The 17,586-nt window shown below is 42.0% G+C and overlaps 1 protein-coding gene across 3 annotated transcripts in view; it reads right to left on the reverse strand.

Annotated features, from left to right (window-relative positions):
- Positions 1-726: 726 nt before the first annotated feature.
- MNT (MAX network transcriptional repressor) overlaps positions 727-17,586 on the reverse strand; it is a 118,464-nt gene continuing 101,604 nt past the window's right edge. For all 3 annotated transcript variants that reach the window (XM_089683768.1, XM_089683770.1, XM_089683769.1), the window contains 2 exons: positions 10,153-10,345; positions 727-7,346 (listed from right to left, as the gene is read on the reverse strand). In XM_089683768.1, coding sequence (XP_089539894.1) covers positions 6,634-7,346; positions 10,153-10,345 — 906 coding nt within the window. In that variant the 3' untranslated portion in view covers positions 727-6,633. The remainder of the gene's footprint in view (positions 7,347-10,152; positions 10,346-17,586) is intronic.

The raw sequence follows: 17,586 nt of genomic DNA on the forward strand, positions 1-17,586 counted from the left end.
CCCGCTGTCAGCTGACATCACTCAGCCAGTCCAGGCTGAGGAAAGATCCTAGGGATCCACCAGAGTATCGAGTAGCACACTGGCTCCACTGGCAATCCACTGAGAGCCTGAGACAGCCACTCCCCCTTCACAGCCCAGCGCTCCAGTGAGTACTTGGGGCAACAGTCCCGCCGGCGGAAGACAGATGCAGCATTGGACGAATGCTGTATCCACCTAGGTAAATATGATTGGGTAAAGACAAAAAAAAAATCCCACACTTCTATTTTAAATTTCACTTTAAAAGATCAGCAAGAGGAAAAATAGAGGAATGTTAGAATCCTGATCAGCTTTTTATTGTTTTGTCGCAGATTTTCCCTCACATCCTGTTTAAAGGAGCGCAGAACAGGAAGTGAATGGGAATCTCTCTAATAGAGCCCCAGAGAGAAGTAAAATGTGACAGAAGTTCTACCCTTTCCCCATTCTATCCAAAACTTAAGTAAAAAAAAAAAATAATAATAATAGGGATACACAAACTATAGGGCTTGCTTTTTTAACATAAAGCATTGTAGTTTTTTTTTTTTTTCATATGATGATGCTTTATAATGTAACTATTTTAGATACTTGTGTCATCAGGTTCACTGGCATAAAAAGGAGAACTAATCTCAGAATGATCTCTGAAAACATTTGATTGCTCCGTCTGAGAAATATCAATACATCAAGAAATAAATGCCTTTATAAAAATAGATATTATGTATGAAGTCAAATTATCTGTATTTGGTATAATAAAACCAAAAGAAACACATTTCTCACATTTTACACATTTCAGATAAAATAATTTGCAGTGCATTAATTTGTAATACACTATCATGCCTTGACACAAAGCCTGTAATTAATCAAAATTTTTACAACATTTCCAGAGAATAATGCCTTTATGTACATAGTTTAATATTCTAACAACTCAAGGCGGGCTCAAAAGGACACATCTGAACCCGAATGAGGTTTATATAAAATTTGGAGATAAAACTATTAACATGAGTTTAAAATTGGTTTAGTTGTCAATGAAAAATAATACAAATAAATAAGTTACAAAGAAAGTAATGGCACAAACTCCATGATACAGGTAAAAAAAAGAAGGAATTTTCAGTGCTTGTAGTTAAAATTTATTAAGTCCTATGCCGATTTACGATGGGTGATGCTAAAGATGATTTTCAGTGTCACTGTATTATCGGATAACCATGATGCAGTAGTATGCATGTTTTCCTTGGGTGATTATGCTGCATTAGTACGTCACTCATCTTAAAAATATTAACAAAAACTTCTAATGGGAACAAGGAACAGAAAATGTCATCTGTAAGGCAATCTTTTGCTGCAAAAATACTATAGCAGGAAACATTATGCCGGGGCAGCATGACTGCAGTCACTGAGAGCCAGGATCGTCCAGGCTTTATGCCTTTAGGCCTCACTCACACGGGCGTATCGATCTGCACATCTGTGCAAAAGGATATATTTGCCAGCATGGGATACACAGATGTTCTGTGCATCCATCTGCAGGCAGTCACATTAATGTCTATTGGGGAGCAGCGGCTGGTCCTAATTTGGCAGGCATGAGGGTGTCCCCCCCCCCGAACACACACTTGTCTGTTTAGGGACATGCACTTGCATACCTGTCAAATAGGGACCAGCAGCTATGTCTGTGCAGCTGCTGCTTCCCAATAGACATGAATGGGACTGCCTGAATGAAACACCTGTGCATCCCATACGGTCAATGATGGAACTTCACATAGGTGTACAGATCAGTATTCCCGTGTGAATGAGGCTTTACTCATTAAAGGGATTCTGTCAGAATATTTAGAAATATGAAACATACTGCTGAGGATTTGCTTTTATTGATAAAACTCCAGGGCTGTAATCTTTATCCTTGCTTCTCTGCTTAGCGAGTCACCAACCTTAATTATGCAGTTAGTGATGTTGGAGCCCTTAGGTCCTATTCATGCCAGTCAGGTTCATGGCGGTGCATTTAATACATAGACGTGAATGTACACAGCCAGCCCATTAAATAAATCAGGGGCCTAATGCACAGCAACGGACCTAACATCATTTTTACATCACATTAGGGTGCAACGCAGGTACATTGGGATGCCATTCAAAATAAATGGCATTTCGGCTCACCAACGCACAAAATGCGTGTTAACTACACTGCAGGTGGAATGGACCCTTAAAGCCCAATTGAAACGTTCCTTCCTCTGCATCAAGTGTTGGTACAGAATTGTGTATATATACAATTGTATAGAATTTTTTTCCCTTCTATCGGTTGAGCTACATGGAATTGTGTCTTTTTTTTTTCAACAAGACTAACTATGGGATCAGCTTTTTAAAAGCGATTCTAAAAGTCTATACTTACCTACTGTGTGCAGTGGTTTTGCACAGAGTAGCCTAGATCCTCCTCTTCTCAGGTCCCCTGCAGGCTCTCCTGGCCTCTCCCTCGTCGGGTGCCCCCACAGCAAGCAGCCTGCTATGGGGGGAACCCGCTGATCTGTGTGTCCATTCACACGGATAGAATGGCTCCTGCTTGCTGTCCCAGCCAATGAGGAGGCCGAGACCCAGGACACCCGAGGCTGTCATTCACATCGCTGGATCGCGATGGGGCTCAGGTAAGTATTGAGGGGGCCAGGGACATAGAATGCATGATGGTGAAAAACCTTCAGCCTTTACAACCATTTTAAATAAGCTAAATACATTCCATGTGCATCAAAACAAAAAAAAGTTAGTTTGTTTTCTTTAGAAAGCAGCCACAGAAAAAGTAGAAAAGCCTGTCCCCTTCCAGCATGCTGCAGCTTTGCAGGCAGCAGAACAAATTCCCTCCTGACTGGAGAGCTCTAGCTTTGTACACCTTTTGTTTTTGTGCACCAGGAATATATACAAATGGTTTAGGCTTTTTGAACATGGGAACCTGAGCCTCTGCAGTGTAACTTATTACTTGTAACTGACTTATTTTGAAAGCCCAGGTGTTGCATAGAGCAGCCAATAAGCATGAATATCTGTGTGTGGCTATACTTTTGTATACAGTGGTACTAATTTAAAAAAAAATTTTAATATGCCTGTACACTATACTTGTGTTTATACGAGTACTGCCGTATACCCGAGTACAGCCATTCACGAATATAAGCGGCTGTACTCAGCACCTGGGCTTCCTGAGTGGGGGAAAATATGCCGTAAATTATGTGCGTCCCATGTGCTAGAAAGTCCTATACTAAAAGTTTAGATTGGTTGTTGGGTGAATGATTCACTAAGCAGTAAAGCAAGGATGGGAATGAAGGGCCCAGGGCTTGCACCTATACAAATAATTCAGAAATGTCAGCGCTTTTTGATTCTGACTGTTCCCTGTAAAGACGATCTGTGTTTGTGCATGCATTTTAAAACAAAAAGGTCCTCTTTAATTCCTGATCCCTCAGCAGCAAATACTATTACTTTTGAGAATGACCGAGCATGCGTCTTGCCCCATATGACAAAATTAGTGCTTGGTGATTAGCCTAGCACTGTGGCACGGAGAATTGAAGACTGCCTGCCTTGTATAAAGTCCAACAGGAAATGCGATTTAAGCTGATTTCCTCACTCAACGGAGCGGTGAGGGAACAAAATGAACATAAGTATATGCTACTGGGCATTGGGTCAGAACAATAAGAACCTGTTTCTTTGCTATGCATAGGTTCCAAAGCAAACTAATGCAGTCAATTAAAAATCTTGGCTATGCAGCTCTCAAGGACTGAAGTCATGCATTATAAACTACAGTACAGATTCCTACACTGTGCATGGCCAACAACGTATATTGAGGCATACTGTTCATGCATATCACACCTATATGCAGTCCTCAGCTACAGAGTAGATCGAGCCACATGAGAATGATGTACAAAATGTTTTTAAGGGGTTTTTCACTCATAACTAGTGATTGAACTATACACACAGTCAAAGCCTTAAAAGGGGAACTTTAGGTAAGAAAAAAAAATAAAATGTTGCAAACCGGCAGAATTTTAATGCAGAAGAGAAGTAATATGTCTCTCCTGCAATAAAATTCCAATGCCTGCCTGTGTGCCCTCTCATTTGCGCATGAGAAACTCAGTGTACAATTGTCAGCAATGAAAATAGCCAAAGTTTGGTACCCGGAAGCCAATTCGTCTGAAGAGGACAGTGACTGGCGGGACCTCTGGGATAGTGCGGCGCTGGATAAAAGGTGAATATAGTTCCAGTTTAGGTCAAGAAAATTCTGAGTCGACGGTGGGACAATCTCATTTGTGCTCATTCAATAGCTCAATGACAAAGTGCCAGGTTCAGTATTCCTCAGCAAGCAATTAGATTTTTCATGGCATCACTGCTGTTGAGCTTATGCTACCAGACAGTTTGGGCAAGCTCAAGAGAGACCATCACACAATGCAAATTATTCCAAGTTGAATGGTGCAGTAATTTCTCTCGCTGTGTGCAGTGTAAGGGCCTATTCACACCATTTGTTCTGCATGGCACCCCACTGTACCTTCCCAATGCACTTTTGCTGCTGAAAATACGGCATGCAGCAATTTTGATGTGTTTTAGTGCATCAGGAAGCCAATTCAAATAAATAGGTTGCCCTAACAACATGTGTGCACTTACAGAGCGCAACAGTGTGAACAGGCCATCAATGAAGCTGTAAACCATGAGACCTGGTGCAAATGGAAGACATTCATATTGTTCTGCATGTTGAGGTTCATGACTGTAGGGCTGACACCATTCCCTGTAATCACCAATATCCTAGCAGCCATGGCCACTCACCTTTTCTCCAGTTATGGGGTAATTGGCTCTACAATTAAAAAGTAAAGTAAAACAAAAAGTAAATAGCCAACAGAGGCCACTGGGACGACAGCGATTAACGGAAAGGGGTGTCAATAAATATCTAAATGTTAGATTTCAGACTACTGTTATTGACTCCACTATTGTAACTGCCAGCTTTGCTAGCAAAATGACTGTTGTTCATGACAGTATATACTGCATATATAGTTACTAGGACAAAATACAATATACCTTGACATTGTATTGGGAAATTTGTAAAATGATTGGTGACATTAATAAAAAGAAAACAGTAAATTTTAAACATTCAGTGATCAGAATGTAAATTTTATCTGTGTTATTTTCTTTTTCACACGCTAGTTACTAGCGGTAAACATTCTAATACATTGCTCTGTTTTACAATATTTTTCTATTGCAAAATCAATCCGATAAGAAAGTAAAGAACACAGATGATCTTAGTTATGTTATAAGAACTGGCTCAAAGGAAAAGTATTGGTCTTTAGTAATAGAAATACAGTAACCCAAAGAAAGCAATCAGGATTCGGCATTCCTTGGCATGGCTACACTAAAAGCTGATTGGTCAATATGGGTAAATGTACTTTAATGCTTTTGCTACCATGTTAGTATATAGATCCCAATGGGATTAACCAAAACAAAAATGTATGTCTAGAGTTTTTTTCGATTAAAAAAAATAAATAAAAAGTATTAGTTGACATGAAAAGTACCACTTTTTTTCATTTGAGCTAGCTTTTATAAATGTCCCTAGAAAAAGGGGGGCGGGACTGAGGCAGGCAGTTACTATGATTCCAATGTGGTTAATGTAAACCAGAAAAGCTTCAAAATAAACCTCCCTCCGTTTTCAATTTTCTAAGATAATTAATGAAGTGTGCCTTTAGTGGTCCTAAAAAGGCAGGGACAATAAGTTTTAAAAAGCTAATTTTATGTGTTACAAAGAAGGCACTGATGCAACAAAAAATTTAAATAACTAAATGTTTATAAATAGAAAGACCGTAATTCATTTTCTGCCCCACGTTTTTCACCTCGGAGACAGGAAAAAAATTAACTTAAATTATTTTTTTTCTTCTATTATTGTTTACTTGCTCTTTTAAAAAGCTTTTCATTAGTGTATACTTCCTGCAGCTATCACCTCAGTGAAGGTATAAACCGACATTATGCTTACTTTAAAACCATTTCATTTCTTATATTAGCAAGAGGTCATCGATTTGTATGTTACAAAGATACACAAAAAGACGACAACACAATAAAAATTGAATAAAAAAAAAAAAAAAAAAAAATGTAAGTGAAGTAGCGGATAGAAATTAAAAGTCTCATTTAATATTCACCAATTACTGGTAGAAAGGACAAAATGAAAATAGTCATTATGAGCAGCGGCCACGGAGACAATGAACATGGTTGAAATCCAGGGCACTGTGCCCTTTGTGTGAAGACAGAGGCCTATACAATGAAGCCTGACACCTTTTCCAAAGCCAATGAGGGTCAACACGACTACGCAGCTCTTCCTTGGTACATGACTTGGTAGGAATGTATGGAGTTTCCGCTGTCCAATGGATAAATGAATTTATATAAACTAAAGGGAACCTTTCAGGGAAGGCTGTTCCATAGCCCAACCAAACCTTCCTTCCATTACTGAAGGCTGCCATTGCCCTACTCCCAGAAACACAAGTCATTTGTTTGATACTGCAGATGTATTACCCTGCCCCAGAAGAAGCAATGCTTCTAGGAGTCAAATAATGCCTGCCCTCATCACTGGATGGAAGTTGTGGCTGTGACAGAAAACAAGATGGTTTCCTCTAATTCATTTATTTTTATAGTTGAGCGTTAAGCTAGCTTTAAAGTGCTGACAGGAAACGATGGCATAGTTACCATAGTCACCGGATTCAGGACTGTCTGCCCAACTAACTGGGGATGGTGGACCACCTGGGTTCCTACGGTTGGCTTTGCCATAACAGCAGGCTGGCCAAGGTTTGTGGTTCCATTGACTTGTGGGTGGGAGATGGTGTGAGCAATGTGGCTCACCATGGGCTGGGTGACTGCAACAGACTGCGGGTAAATGGGTAGCTGCTGGCTAAGATGGGTCATGTGATTAATGGCAGCTGGGTGCACAGTGATGTGGCCAATTGGCTGAGCAGCAGTGGTTAGCTGTACAGGGCTTGACGTGGAAGGTGCAATATGGGCAATGTGCTTGGTCTGAGGCCCTGGGATGACATGGTTTAGAGTCTGAATAACGGACGCATGAGTGGTGGCTGTGTGGGCTATCACAGTTGACTGCACTGTGGAAGCAGCCACAATATGAGTCTGTGCTGGCACTATGGCCTGAGGCGGGACCAGTGCTTGACTGGAGAGGGTCTGTGCATGAGGAGAGGGAGCTTGTTTCTGCTGAATGGAGACATGTTGAGGCAGTACAGTGGAATGGTGATTGTGGGAAGCTGCGTTGGACGGTACCATCTTCAGAAGTTCAGGATTCTGACGTTTTGGTAATGCATTTAGAGGTCTGTCATCATCCATATCTTCATCCATGTTATCTTCCCCCTCTGAAAGGCATAATAAAAAGTTAAACAGTTAAGCAAACAGGAGTATTGCATGTGAAAAACAAAAAACAATTTGGAAAATTTATAGGATATTGCTTTCAAATTAAAAGTGTATGACCAGCTATTTTTTTCTTACAAAAGGGGGAAAGATTAGAACAATATTTTAACAGACAGTAAATAAAGAAAATCTCCAACAGTAACTCAAACAGAAATAAAATATATATTTTTTGTTGCATATGGAAAGGTTAGTAAACCCAGTCTGCTTTTTATTTCCGTCTTTGTTGCAGAATGTAACCCCAACTTCCTATCTGGTGAAACTGTTGTTCCAGTGATCGTAAGCGAGGGAAAACCACTCTAAAGAAGTCCTGCTAAAGGATAGCAAAAAAAAGAAAACAAAACCAGAAAAAAGGTTTTTATTCTTTCCCATTCAATCCAATGCTAAATTATACTTTTATGTTTAAAAAACACTGAAAGACCAAAAGTACCTACCCTCCCGTAAATCACAAAGCAGCAGAAACTGTATCTGTAGGGATGCAATACTTGCTTATTTTTTCACTCAGACTCCCAGTACAAATGGTTCTGTTTACACATGACTGCTGTAGTTGCTGTACCACTCTAACAACTTGTAGACATGGTGACAAAGTAAAATGCATGCCTTAAAGAAGCCTTGTCAGACAAACTTTATAAAGTTATATTACGACATTTGCACTAATATAGGACAAGTGTGTAATAGGATCATTCTCTTTTTCCCCCAACACAACTAATTAAGAGTCTTTATTCGATTTTCAAGCTTTGACTGCAAAAACTACAACTTACAACTGATTAGCTTCTATGTCAACACTGATGGACATATTTAAAAAAGCAGTGGATGTGACCTTCAATGGTGGCACATCATTCACAATTAAAATGCATTCACCAGGACGATTCAACTGGAGTGAATGTCACATTCAATGCTTTACAAATATTTTTCTTTCTTAAAGTACAATATCTCAATTCAGGTCATTTGTGTTTTTAACAGGTTCAGGACCGTAAGCATGCTATGTACTAGGGATGAAACAACAAATCAACAAACGATTATGAAAATAGTTGTCAACTATTTTCATAATCAATTAGTTGGTTAGCAGAATACATTATTTGTTTACATATCAGAAAATACGGTGCAGCATATACAGCTCAGTACACCATCTATATATGTCAGTAAGTGCCTGAAAACTTAATGTGTGAGGAGCAATGCCTTGTGGGACATGTAGTTCTGGGGCAGGAGAGGGAACTGAGTAATTCTAAAAGGTAAAAGTTTTTTTTTTTTTTTTTTACCAGCTATTGGGGCACTCTATACTATACTTTGCAGCTTGCTATAGGGGGCACTCTAAAGGCAGAAGGAGACTGAAGAGCTGACGGGGGACCCCAGAAGAGGAGAATCAGGGCTGCACTGTGCAAAACCAGAGCACAGAGCAGGTAAGTATGACAAGTTTATTGTTATAAGAAAAAAAAAATCCAACATTTACAATCACTTTAACCACGTAAGCTCCATAAGGTTTTACCCTCTTCATGACCAGGCCATTTTTTGTGGCACTGTGCTACTTTAACTGACAATTGTGCAGTTATACAACACTGTACGCAAATTAATCACACACACACAGATTTATTTTGGTGGTATTTGATCACCACTGTGTTTTCTTGTTTTTTATTATATAAATGAAAAAAGACCAAATATTTTAGGGGGAAAAAAAACAAAAAAAACAATATTTTCTACTTTCTGTTATAAAAAACATCCAATTAAAAAAAACAAACACATTTCTTCATAACTTTAGGCAAAAATGTATTCTGCTACAGGTCTTTGGTTAAAAAAAAAAATCCCAATAACTGTATATTGTATACTGGTTTTGTCGGTTTCCAGGGGAACGATTCTTGCCTGGCTGCATTGTGCCAAGTGTAAAGTTTGGTGGAGGGAGTATTATGGTGTGGCGCTGTTTTTCAGGGGTTGGGCTTGGCCCCTTAGTTCCAGTGAAGGGAACTCTTAAGGCATCAGCATACCAAGACATTTTGGACAATTTCATGCTCCCAACTCTGTGGGAACAGTTTGAGGATGGCCCATTCCTGTTCCAACATGACTGCACACCAGTGCACAAAGCAATGTCCATAAAAACATGGATGAGTGAGATTGGGGTGAAGGAACTGGACTGGTTTGCACAGAGTCCTGACCTCAACCCGACAGAATGCATTTTGGATGAATTAGAGCAGAGGCTGAGAGCCAGGCCTTCTCATCCAACATCAGTGCCTGACCTCACAAATGTACTTTGGAAGAATGGTCAAATATTCCCATAGACACACTCCTGAACCTTGTGGACATCCTTCCCAGAAGAGTTGAAGCTGTTAAGGGTGGGCCAACTCAATATTCAGCCCTTTGGACTAAGACTTAGATGCCATTAAAGTTTATGTGCGTGTAAAGGCAGGCATCCCAATACTTTTGCCAATATAGTGTATGTCTCTACAGTCACCGATAATGAGTGGTCACTTATATAAATAAAACGCAATAACCATTGATACAAACGATTTTCCTGGAATTTAGCTAGCTCAAATTGTAATATTAAAGAACAGACTGTAGGGGGCAGCTGAACTTAATGTGATACACAGTTAAAGAACGCTACAGTGGTCAGATAAACAACTGTTGTGCTAGGTTTGTAAGCACCATCGATCTTGTGACTGCGTTAAATAATTTTCTGTAACAAAATCAGCCTCCCTCTTTCATTCTGTAATCTAATATGAAACAAGGAAAAATATGTCATTTTGAAGGCCCGATAGTGGTTACCTGAGGCTGTGGAGGTTGAGGCCTGGTCGTCCTCTGGCTGAACAGTTTGACGCACAATTCGGTCAATCTCCATAACATCCATCCACTGGCTAAGTTCATTCTTCAATTCGGCTAATCGCTGCTGTGTAGCAATTTTCTCTCTTGCCAAACGTTCCATTTCGTGCTCGTATTCCTTTTCTTTCCTTTTCAGACTCTGAGAAAGAAGGAAAAGATCCGTAAGTTTCCACTGACTATGCAGAACTTGCTTTCCTTGGAAAGGCTTCACTTTGCACATCATGTTCTTATTCCAGAAAAGCTGAAGTGATAACTCTAACAAATATGTGTGGTTTATACACAGCTGAGCATATCTGTATACAGTATGTGCTATGGCAGGGATAATCAACCTAAGCTACATGTGCTAGGATGTGCATGCAATATGATTTTTATTGGTACCTGGAAGATGGACACGTGGTATGCACACAGGCTCAGACTGAACTGCCAAGGGCCAAAGGTCATTATTGACAGCTCACTAGGCTGAACCCATTGGCCTACCAACCTCCATGACATTTCAGAGGCTTGTCTGAGGCACAGATATTCCTGCACTCATCCCTGCAGATGTTATGCGAAGAAGCCTACCTGGTTACCCTCTTCCTCCCGTGATTCTGATGGTGCAGGAATTGGGTCTGAAGCTGCAGGAATTGGGTCTGAAGCTACAGGAATTGGGTCTAATCTGAGGTCTGAAGGTGCAGGAATTGGGCCTGATCTGAGGTCTGAAGGTGCAGAAATTGACCTGATCCGAGGTCTGAAGGTGCAGGAATTGGGCCTGATCCGAGGTCTGAAGGTGCAGGAATTGGGCCTGATCCGAGGTCTGAAGGTGCAGGAATTGGGCCTGATCCGAGGTCTGAAGGTGCAGGAATTGGGCCTGATCCGAGGTCTGAAGGTGCAGGAATTGGGCCTGATCCGAGGTCTGAAGGTGCAGGAATTGGGCCTGATCCGAGGTCTGAAGGTGCAGGAATTGGGCCTGATCCGAGGTCTGAAGGTGCAGGAATTGGGCCTGATCCGAGGTCTGAAGGTGCAGGAATTGGGCCTGATCCGAGGTCTGAAGGTGCAGGAATTGGGCCTGATCCGAGGTCTGAAGGTGCAGGAATTGGGCCTGATCCGAGGTCTGAAGGTGCAGGAATTGGGCCTGATCCGAGGTCTGAAGGTGCAGGAATTGGGCCTGATCCGAGGTCTGAAGGTGCAGGAATTGGGCCTGATCCGAGGTCTGAAGGTACAGGAATTGGGCCTGATCCGAGGTCTGAAGGTGCAGGAATTGGGCCTGATCCGAGGTCTGAAGGTGCAGGAATTGGGCCTGATCCGAGGTCTGAAGGTGCAGGAATTGGGCCTGATCCGAGGTCTGAAGGTGCAGGAATTGGGCCTGATCCGAGGTCTGAAGGTGCAGGAATTGGGCCTGATCCGAGGTCTGAAGGTGCAGGAATTGGGCCTGATCCGAGGTCTGAAGGTGCAGGAATTGGGCCTGATCCGAGGTCTGAAGGTGCAGGAATTGGGCCTGATCCGAGGTCTGAAGGTGCAGGAATTGGGCCTGATCCGAGGTCTGAAGGTGCAGGAATTGGGCCTGATCCGAGGTCTGAAGGTGCAGGAATTGGGCCTGATCCGAGGTCTGAAGGTGCAGGAATTGGGCCTGATCCGAGGTCTGAAGGTGCAGGAATTGGGCCTGATCTGAGGTCTGAAGGTGCAGGAATTGGGTCTGATCTGAGGTCTGAAGGTGCAGGAATTTAGGTCTGATCTGAGGTCTGAAGGTGCAGGAATTGGGTCTGATCTGAGGTCTGAAGGTGCAGGAATTGGGCCTGATCCGAGGTCTGAAGGTGCAGGAATTGGGCCTGATCTGAGGTCTGAAGGTGCAGGAATTGGGTCTGATCTGAGGTCTGAAGGTGCAGGAATTGGGTCTGATCTGAGGTCTGAAGGTGCAGGAATTGGGTCTGATCTGAGGTCTAGATACAGGAACTGGTTCTGATCTGTGGCCTGAAGGTAAAGGAACTGGGTCTGATATGAGGTTTGAAGGTGCTGGAGTTGAGGCTGAATGGAGGTCTGAAGGTTCAGGAACTGGATCTGATTTGAGGTCTGAAGGAACTGGGGCTTAGCTGAGGTCTATGCCAGCAGGCCAGCTTTTGAAAATGCTTTTAAACTGACAATGTGGAAGTAATACCACCGAATAAGGGAAATTGCAGACTAAGTGTCTTCGGCCATGGACTAGCTTTTTAGTATGTAGATTTTAAGTATTGGTTCCAACTGCACCGATAAATGTGTCTTTTGAAAGACTATATATCAATGCCCCAATTGTTTTTAATTGGGTAGAAGGGGTAAAAGATCCTATCAGGCGGTCTGTGTCTTCCTATCAAATCAGAACCTCTATCCAATGGGACACAAACACGTTTGAAGTAGGGGATATTTTTACTACTGTCCATACTCGCCCCCCCAATTCAAATATATTGGGGTCACAAGAACATGAACAATCTCTCAAAAGGGTTCAAAGACAAATGAGAATCTGAAAAAAAGAGTCAAGTCCCTAAAAATGTAAATCGTGGTCTCCAGCCAAAATTGAATAGTTCCTCTCTGACTTCTTGTCCTAGTGATGTGTGGCCATAGGCAGGAAGTAAAGAAGATCCTTAAAGCCTCGTACCCATGGATGGTTTGACAAGGTTTTCAGGTACCCAGAAAGTACAAGTGCAGCGTCCAGCCCCGGCTGGCAACATCCTGTCCAAATCTATGATAGGTTAACTATGTAGAGGCCGGACACACTACTTAGTACTACTCGCACTTAGTGCCATATGCATTCAGGAACGAATGCCCAAAACACAGGCTGTCCAAAAAAATGCAAGAATTTTAAGCTGGAACGGCAAACCACCCAACGGGGGTCTATGCCCTCACATGGGCACAGACCAGAGTAAAAACACTCTTTCCTTTATGTACAACAGAAGAGGGCTAAAACCCCTGACATCTTTATTTTGCAGTCTATGGCCCTGTTGGAAATATTTCTTGCAACATGTTGTCACCAGGCCTGGAAAAAAGGGAAAATCTCCCCAAATACATAATATTATATGTGAGCTTCTCCCAGTATGCATTAAAAACTGCAGCTAGTCAGCTAGAGCCGCCTCATTTCTTGGCTGAAGGACCTTCAGGATCATATTGCCCTTTCCTCCTCAGCCTTAAGCCCCGTACACACGATGAGAATATCGGACGAACGATCGGCTGTTTTTTTTCGCCTGCTAGTCTCACATCGAAAGGGAAAAGGTTACTAAAGATACAAAAATTCTCCTTTGAAAGAAAAGAAATTTGAAAGTGATGTCATGTATTGCATTGTATTTGTATTGTATTTTCAGACGACTACTGTACTGATTAAACGAAAATTGTGCAATCTGGTGTCGTACGAGAAAAATTTTTGCGCTTGTCCCTTTGGATATTGTCGTATGAATTGTGATCGGCTCTCGAAAGCTGTGTACTGACGATCGGATTATCGGACCTCGTATGAAAATTTTCGTACGATTTTCTTATAGTGTGTACGAGGCATTAGAGTCCCTGACACCCCAGCTCAATTACTAGATTCCTGGTCTTTCAAAGATGGGAGGCTCAACATCAGGATGCTCTTAGGCAAGCCCTGGACATAAGAATGCTCACTCCTCCAGATTGTCACCCTTCTATCAAGACATTTTGTTATTAGCATAACTCTTCCCAAGAGCCAGCCCACTGCTTGTATCAGGACTGAGGGCTCTTGAGTGGAGTACAGAGGCAGGGTGCTCTGATGGTGCCCTGCTGACCCCATCCATTAGCCATGATCTGCATGCACTGCACAGCGAGACACAGAGACCTAGTAATGACACTACTGTATCTAATATTAGGTATGTTAACAAATAGTGATCCCACAGGAAAAGTGAAATCCTATTGAAAGAGAAGCAAATTTGGAAAACCAAGTGTGCCCAAAATATTGCCAGAGCCCTGGGAGATGCAAGAAATTCCATGACAAATTAAAACACTAGCATCAAACCAAAACTTTATTATCTATTTTTACACAGCGATACATCCTGTCCAAGGGTGACAACACTTGCTCACTGTACTGTATGGAGAAGCAGCATAGTCACCCTAGTAGATAACTACAGAACACCAACTCCCTCCATAACATGGGGGGGAGGGGGTTGTAGATCACAGAGAGGCTTTGAAACAAAACTAAAGGATAACAGTACAGCATATATATCTGATAGGTCATTTTTTTTGCATTTATCAAACAAAACACTTTCAACTGTATATTTAACAAACCAAACACAAGCAAATAAGAGAAGATCATTGTTCCGAGTTTACATACACATTGCAAAAAAAAAAAACCCCAAAAAAAGGAGTTTCAGTTCTAAGAGAACTGTCATGTGACACGGTTTCTGGAAATGAAGCAATGTTGTTGTGTTAATCCTAAAAGCAAGGTTCAAGTTCAAGCAAGAGCTCTTCGCCGCAGCGTTCACAATTTTTTCTGCTGCAAACCACGGCGGAATGGCACCTTTAAGAAACATCCCCCTCCCTGTCTCCACAGTGGGGACAGACACACGTGTCAGCAAACACGTCATACTTCCCCTTCACAACTCCCCAGCCCTCCCTCCACCTTCTCTATTTTGCCGGGAAATTAACTGGAGCGGTGCCAACGTTGAAATCCGCCCCCTGCCAGCGTGCATGCCATTTAAGGCTTACACAAACAGCCTGCTAGCAGCTTTCCTCCATGTGCTTAGAACAGCATGCTGCGTGTGGACAAGCCTGTCTGGGGACGGGAGGATGTGCACACAGACACAGGCTCCTTGGGATCGTATCTACAGCAGACAAGATCAGTCCAACATTGACAAGTGTCCTCCTTTTCAGAGAGCGCTTCACAATAGCATCACAGTACTCAGAAGTTCACAGTCATTGCTTACTAGGTATTTAAATGAGTTAAGCGCATATTTGTCAGAGAAGTAGGTAACATTTAAAGTGGTAAACAGCGCTTGCTCACTTGTACCTATAGGAACGCTTGCAGTATAATAAAGCTTACCTGTAGGTGAAAGGAATATCTCCTAAACATGCTCCGTTTAGGAGACATTCACTTTTTCTGCAGCCAGTGACGTCACCGGTGCACATGCACTTTGCTCTGAAAGTTCCACCATCACGGCTCGGCCACTCACACGGCCTGGGCCCACGAACCCAGAAGGTAAACCGGGTGAAAATGGAAGCCCTGCCAGCATTGACAGCGTGTCGCTGAAAGGCTTATTTTTAACAGAAGTCTTTCATAATGCGCTAGAATGCAATGTATACTAGAACATTATGACATTAACTTCTCAGCTATGAGGAACGATTAGAGGAACTGAATGTATTCTCTCTTGTGAAGACGAGATTAAGGGGGGATATGATCACCATGTATAAATACATCATTGGTCATATAGCGAACTCGGTGTAGAGTTATTCACCCTGAGGTCATCACAGTCTGGAGGAAAATAAATTTAATCTCCAAACACAGAAAGGTTTCTTCACAGTAAGAGCTGTGAAAATGTGGAATGGACTCCCTCAAGAGTTGGTTCTGGCCAGTTCAGTGGATTGCTTTAAAAAATGCCTGGATTCTTTCCTAGATACACAGAATATAACTGGATACTAACATTTATAGGTAAAGTTGATCCAGGGAATATCTGATTGCCTCTTGGGGGATCAGGAAGGAATTTTTTTTTCCTGCAGGAGCAAATTGGATCATGCTTTGCTGGGTTTTTTGCCTTGCTCTGGATCACCTGGGTGTAGAATTATACATTTTTTTTTAATGGTTGAACTGGATGGACTTTTGTCTTTTTTCAGCCAGACTATATAACTTGCACCAGTTTTGTTCCTCCCAGGCTTTACTACCGCTTTAAGAAACAACTATTTTTCATTAATAATGAGATCATGGGATTTGGGGTTTCAAGAAGTGGTTGATTATAAAAAAAGGCAGAACAAATAGCTGCTTGGGACCCCAAATGGGTCCATGGAGATGCTACAAAAATGCTGCACTTTTCATAGGCCAAAACAGATGCCTGTCTGGGGCAACCTCAGACTCCAGGGAAGTGGGGCTTCCCACGATTAGCTGCAAAGAGGCAGTCCCATTGAAAGCAAAGGGAGGTTGCTGGCTCCCGCAGCTAATTGTGCCTGCTTGCATGTGATTGCCCAAGCAAGCACCTTCAGGGAGGGTGGGCACTAAAGCAAACCTGTTGTTTACTTTGCATTGGAAAAGTATAGCAGAAAGGTTGCTTAGGGTTTATGATGGATCTATCAGGAACACAGATAAATGCGTTCTCTATCACTTGTGCTATGGGGTCACAGTCACAAGGATCTTCAGCTACTACTGCTTGATAGAATGAACACCATTGCTGGGCAGGTGCACCTAACAACCATTACATATGCAACACTGAGCAAACAGACCACAAAAGTGCCCATCATGACGAAATCCTTACTAGATATTACGACATCATTGAAAGGCTAAAACAAGCAGCAACCAAATGAAAAACTAAAAAGAAACTGAAAAAATGTGTACTATTAGATTAACAAAATTGGGGTGGACTTTAGCATGATGGAGCATTCTAAAATGCTTCTGGATTCTGTGTTAACAGAGATCTACCTACACAATGTCACAGAATCTCAGAAGCGTACATTACTTTAAACTGGTGGGGCAGACCACGTGACAAACAATGGAATAGGCCTGCAGCATTGGGCACAGCCTTGATGCTTTTGCGAAGCAGTAATACAAGGTAAACCATGTGGACTTCTTTTTGATTTTCTGTGTGCACAAGGCGTAAAGTGACTTTTTTTGTGATCTTTAAAACCAAGTCCATAAACTTTCCATGATGCATATTTTCATTATTAGTGCAGTAAATACCTGGTTGATCCTGCTATTTCAACATACAACCCTCTTCTGAGTGGAAACACTATAGCAGTTGATTCTCAGCTGCGTTGCCACACTTAAGGCTTGTTTACTTGCTTCAAACATGGCATTAGACACTTTTTTTTTTTGCACTCTAATGCCAATTAATAATAAATAATCACTAAATAAAATAGTAAGCTTACGTTCCTGTTTATACATTGCATTTGCTTTGCGCCAAAAATTATACCCCATGTTGCTTTTTGGTGCTTCAAAGCGTTGCCAAAGCATCCTAGCTTTTGAGGTGCTTTTATTCAGCGTGAGCTTTGCATTGTTTTGGAGGTATGAAATATCCCAAGATTCACTGGGAAACCAACAAGCGAACCAAAAAGACATCAGCAGTCACTTCCAGTTCATGTGAATATATTCTGGAAGCGTCTGGTGGAGATGTCACATCTGGTCTGCAGCATGAAGGTGAGTGGTGTCCAGACCGGAGCAACTAACAGACGGCACATGTGGTGTGAAACGTGGGAACACCAACGCTGAAGGTGAGCAGGGACTGGAGA

Source organism: Staurois parvus, unplaced genomic scaffold (genome assembly GCF_062004578.1).
Source record: "Staurois parvus isolate SC_StPar_1 unplaced genomic scaffold, SC_StPar_1.0 ptg000321l, whole genome shotgun sequence".
In the NCBI taxonomy this organism is placed as follows: Eukaryota; Metazoa; Chordata; class Amphibia; order Anura; family Ranidae; genus Staurois; species Staurois parvus.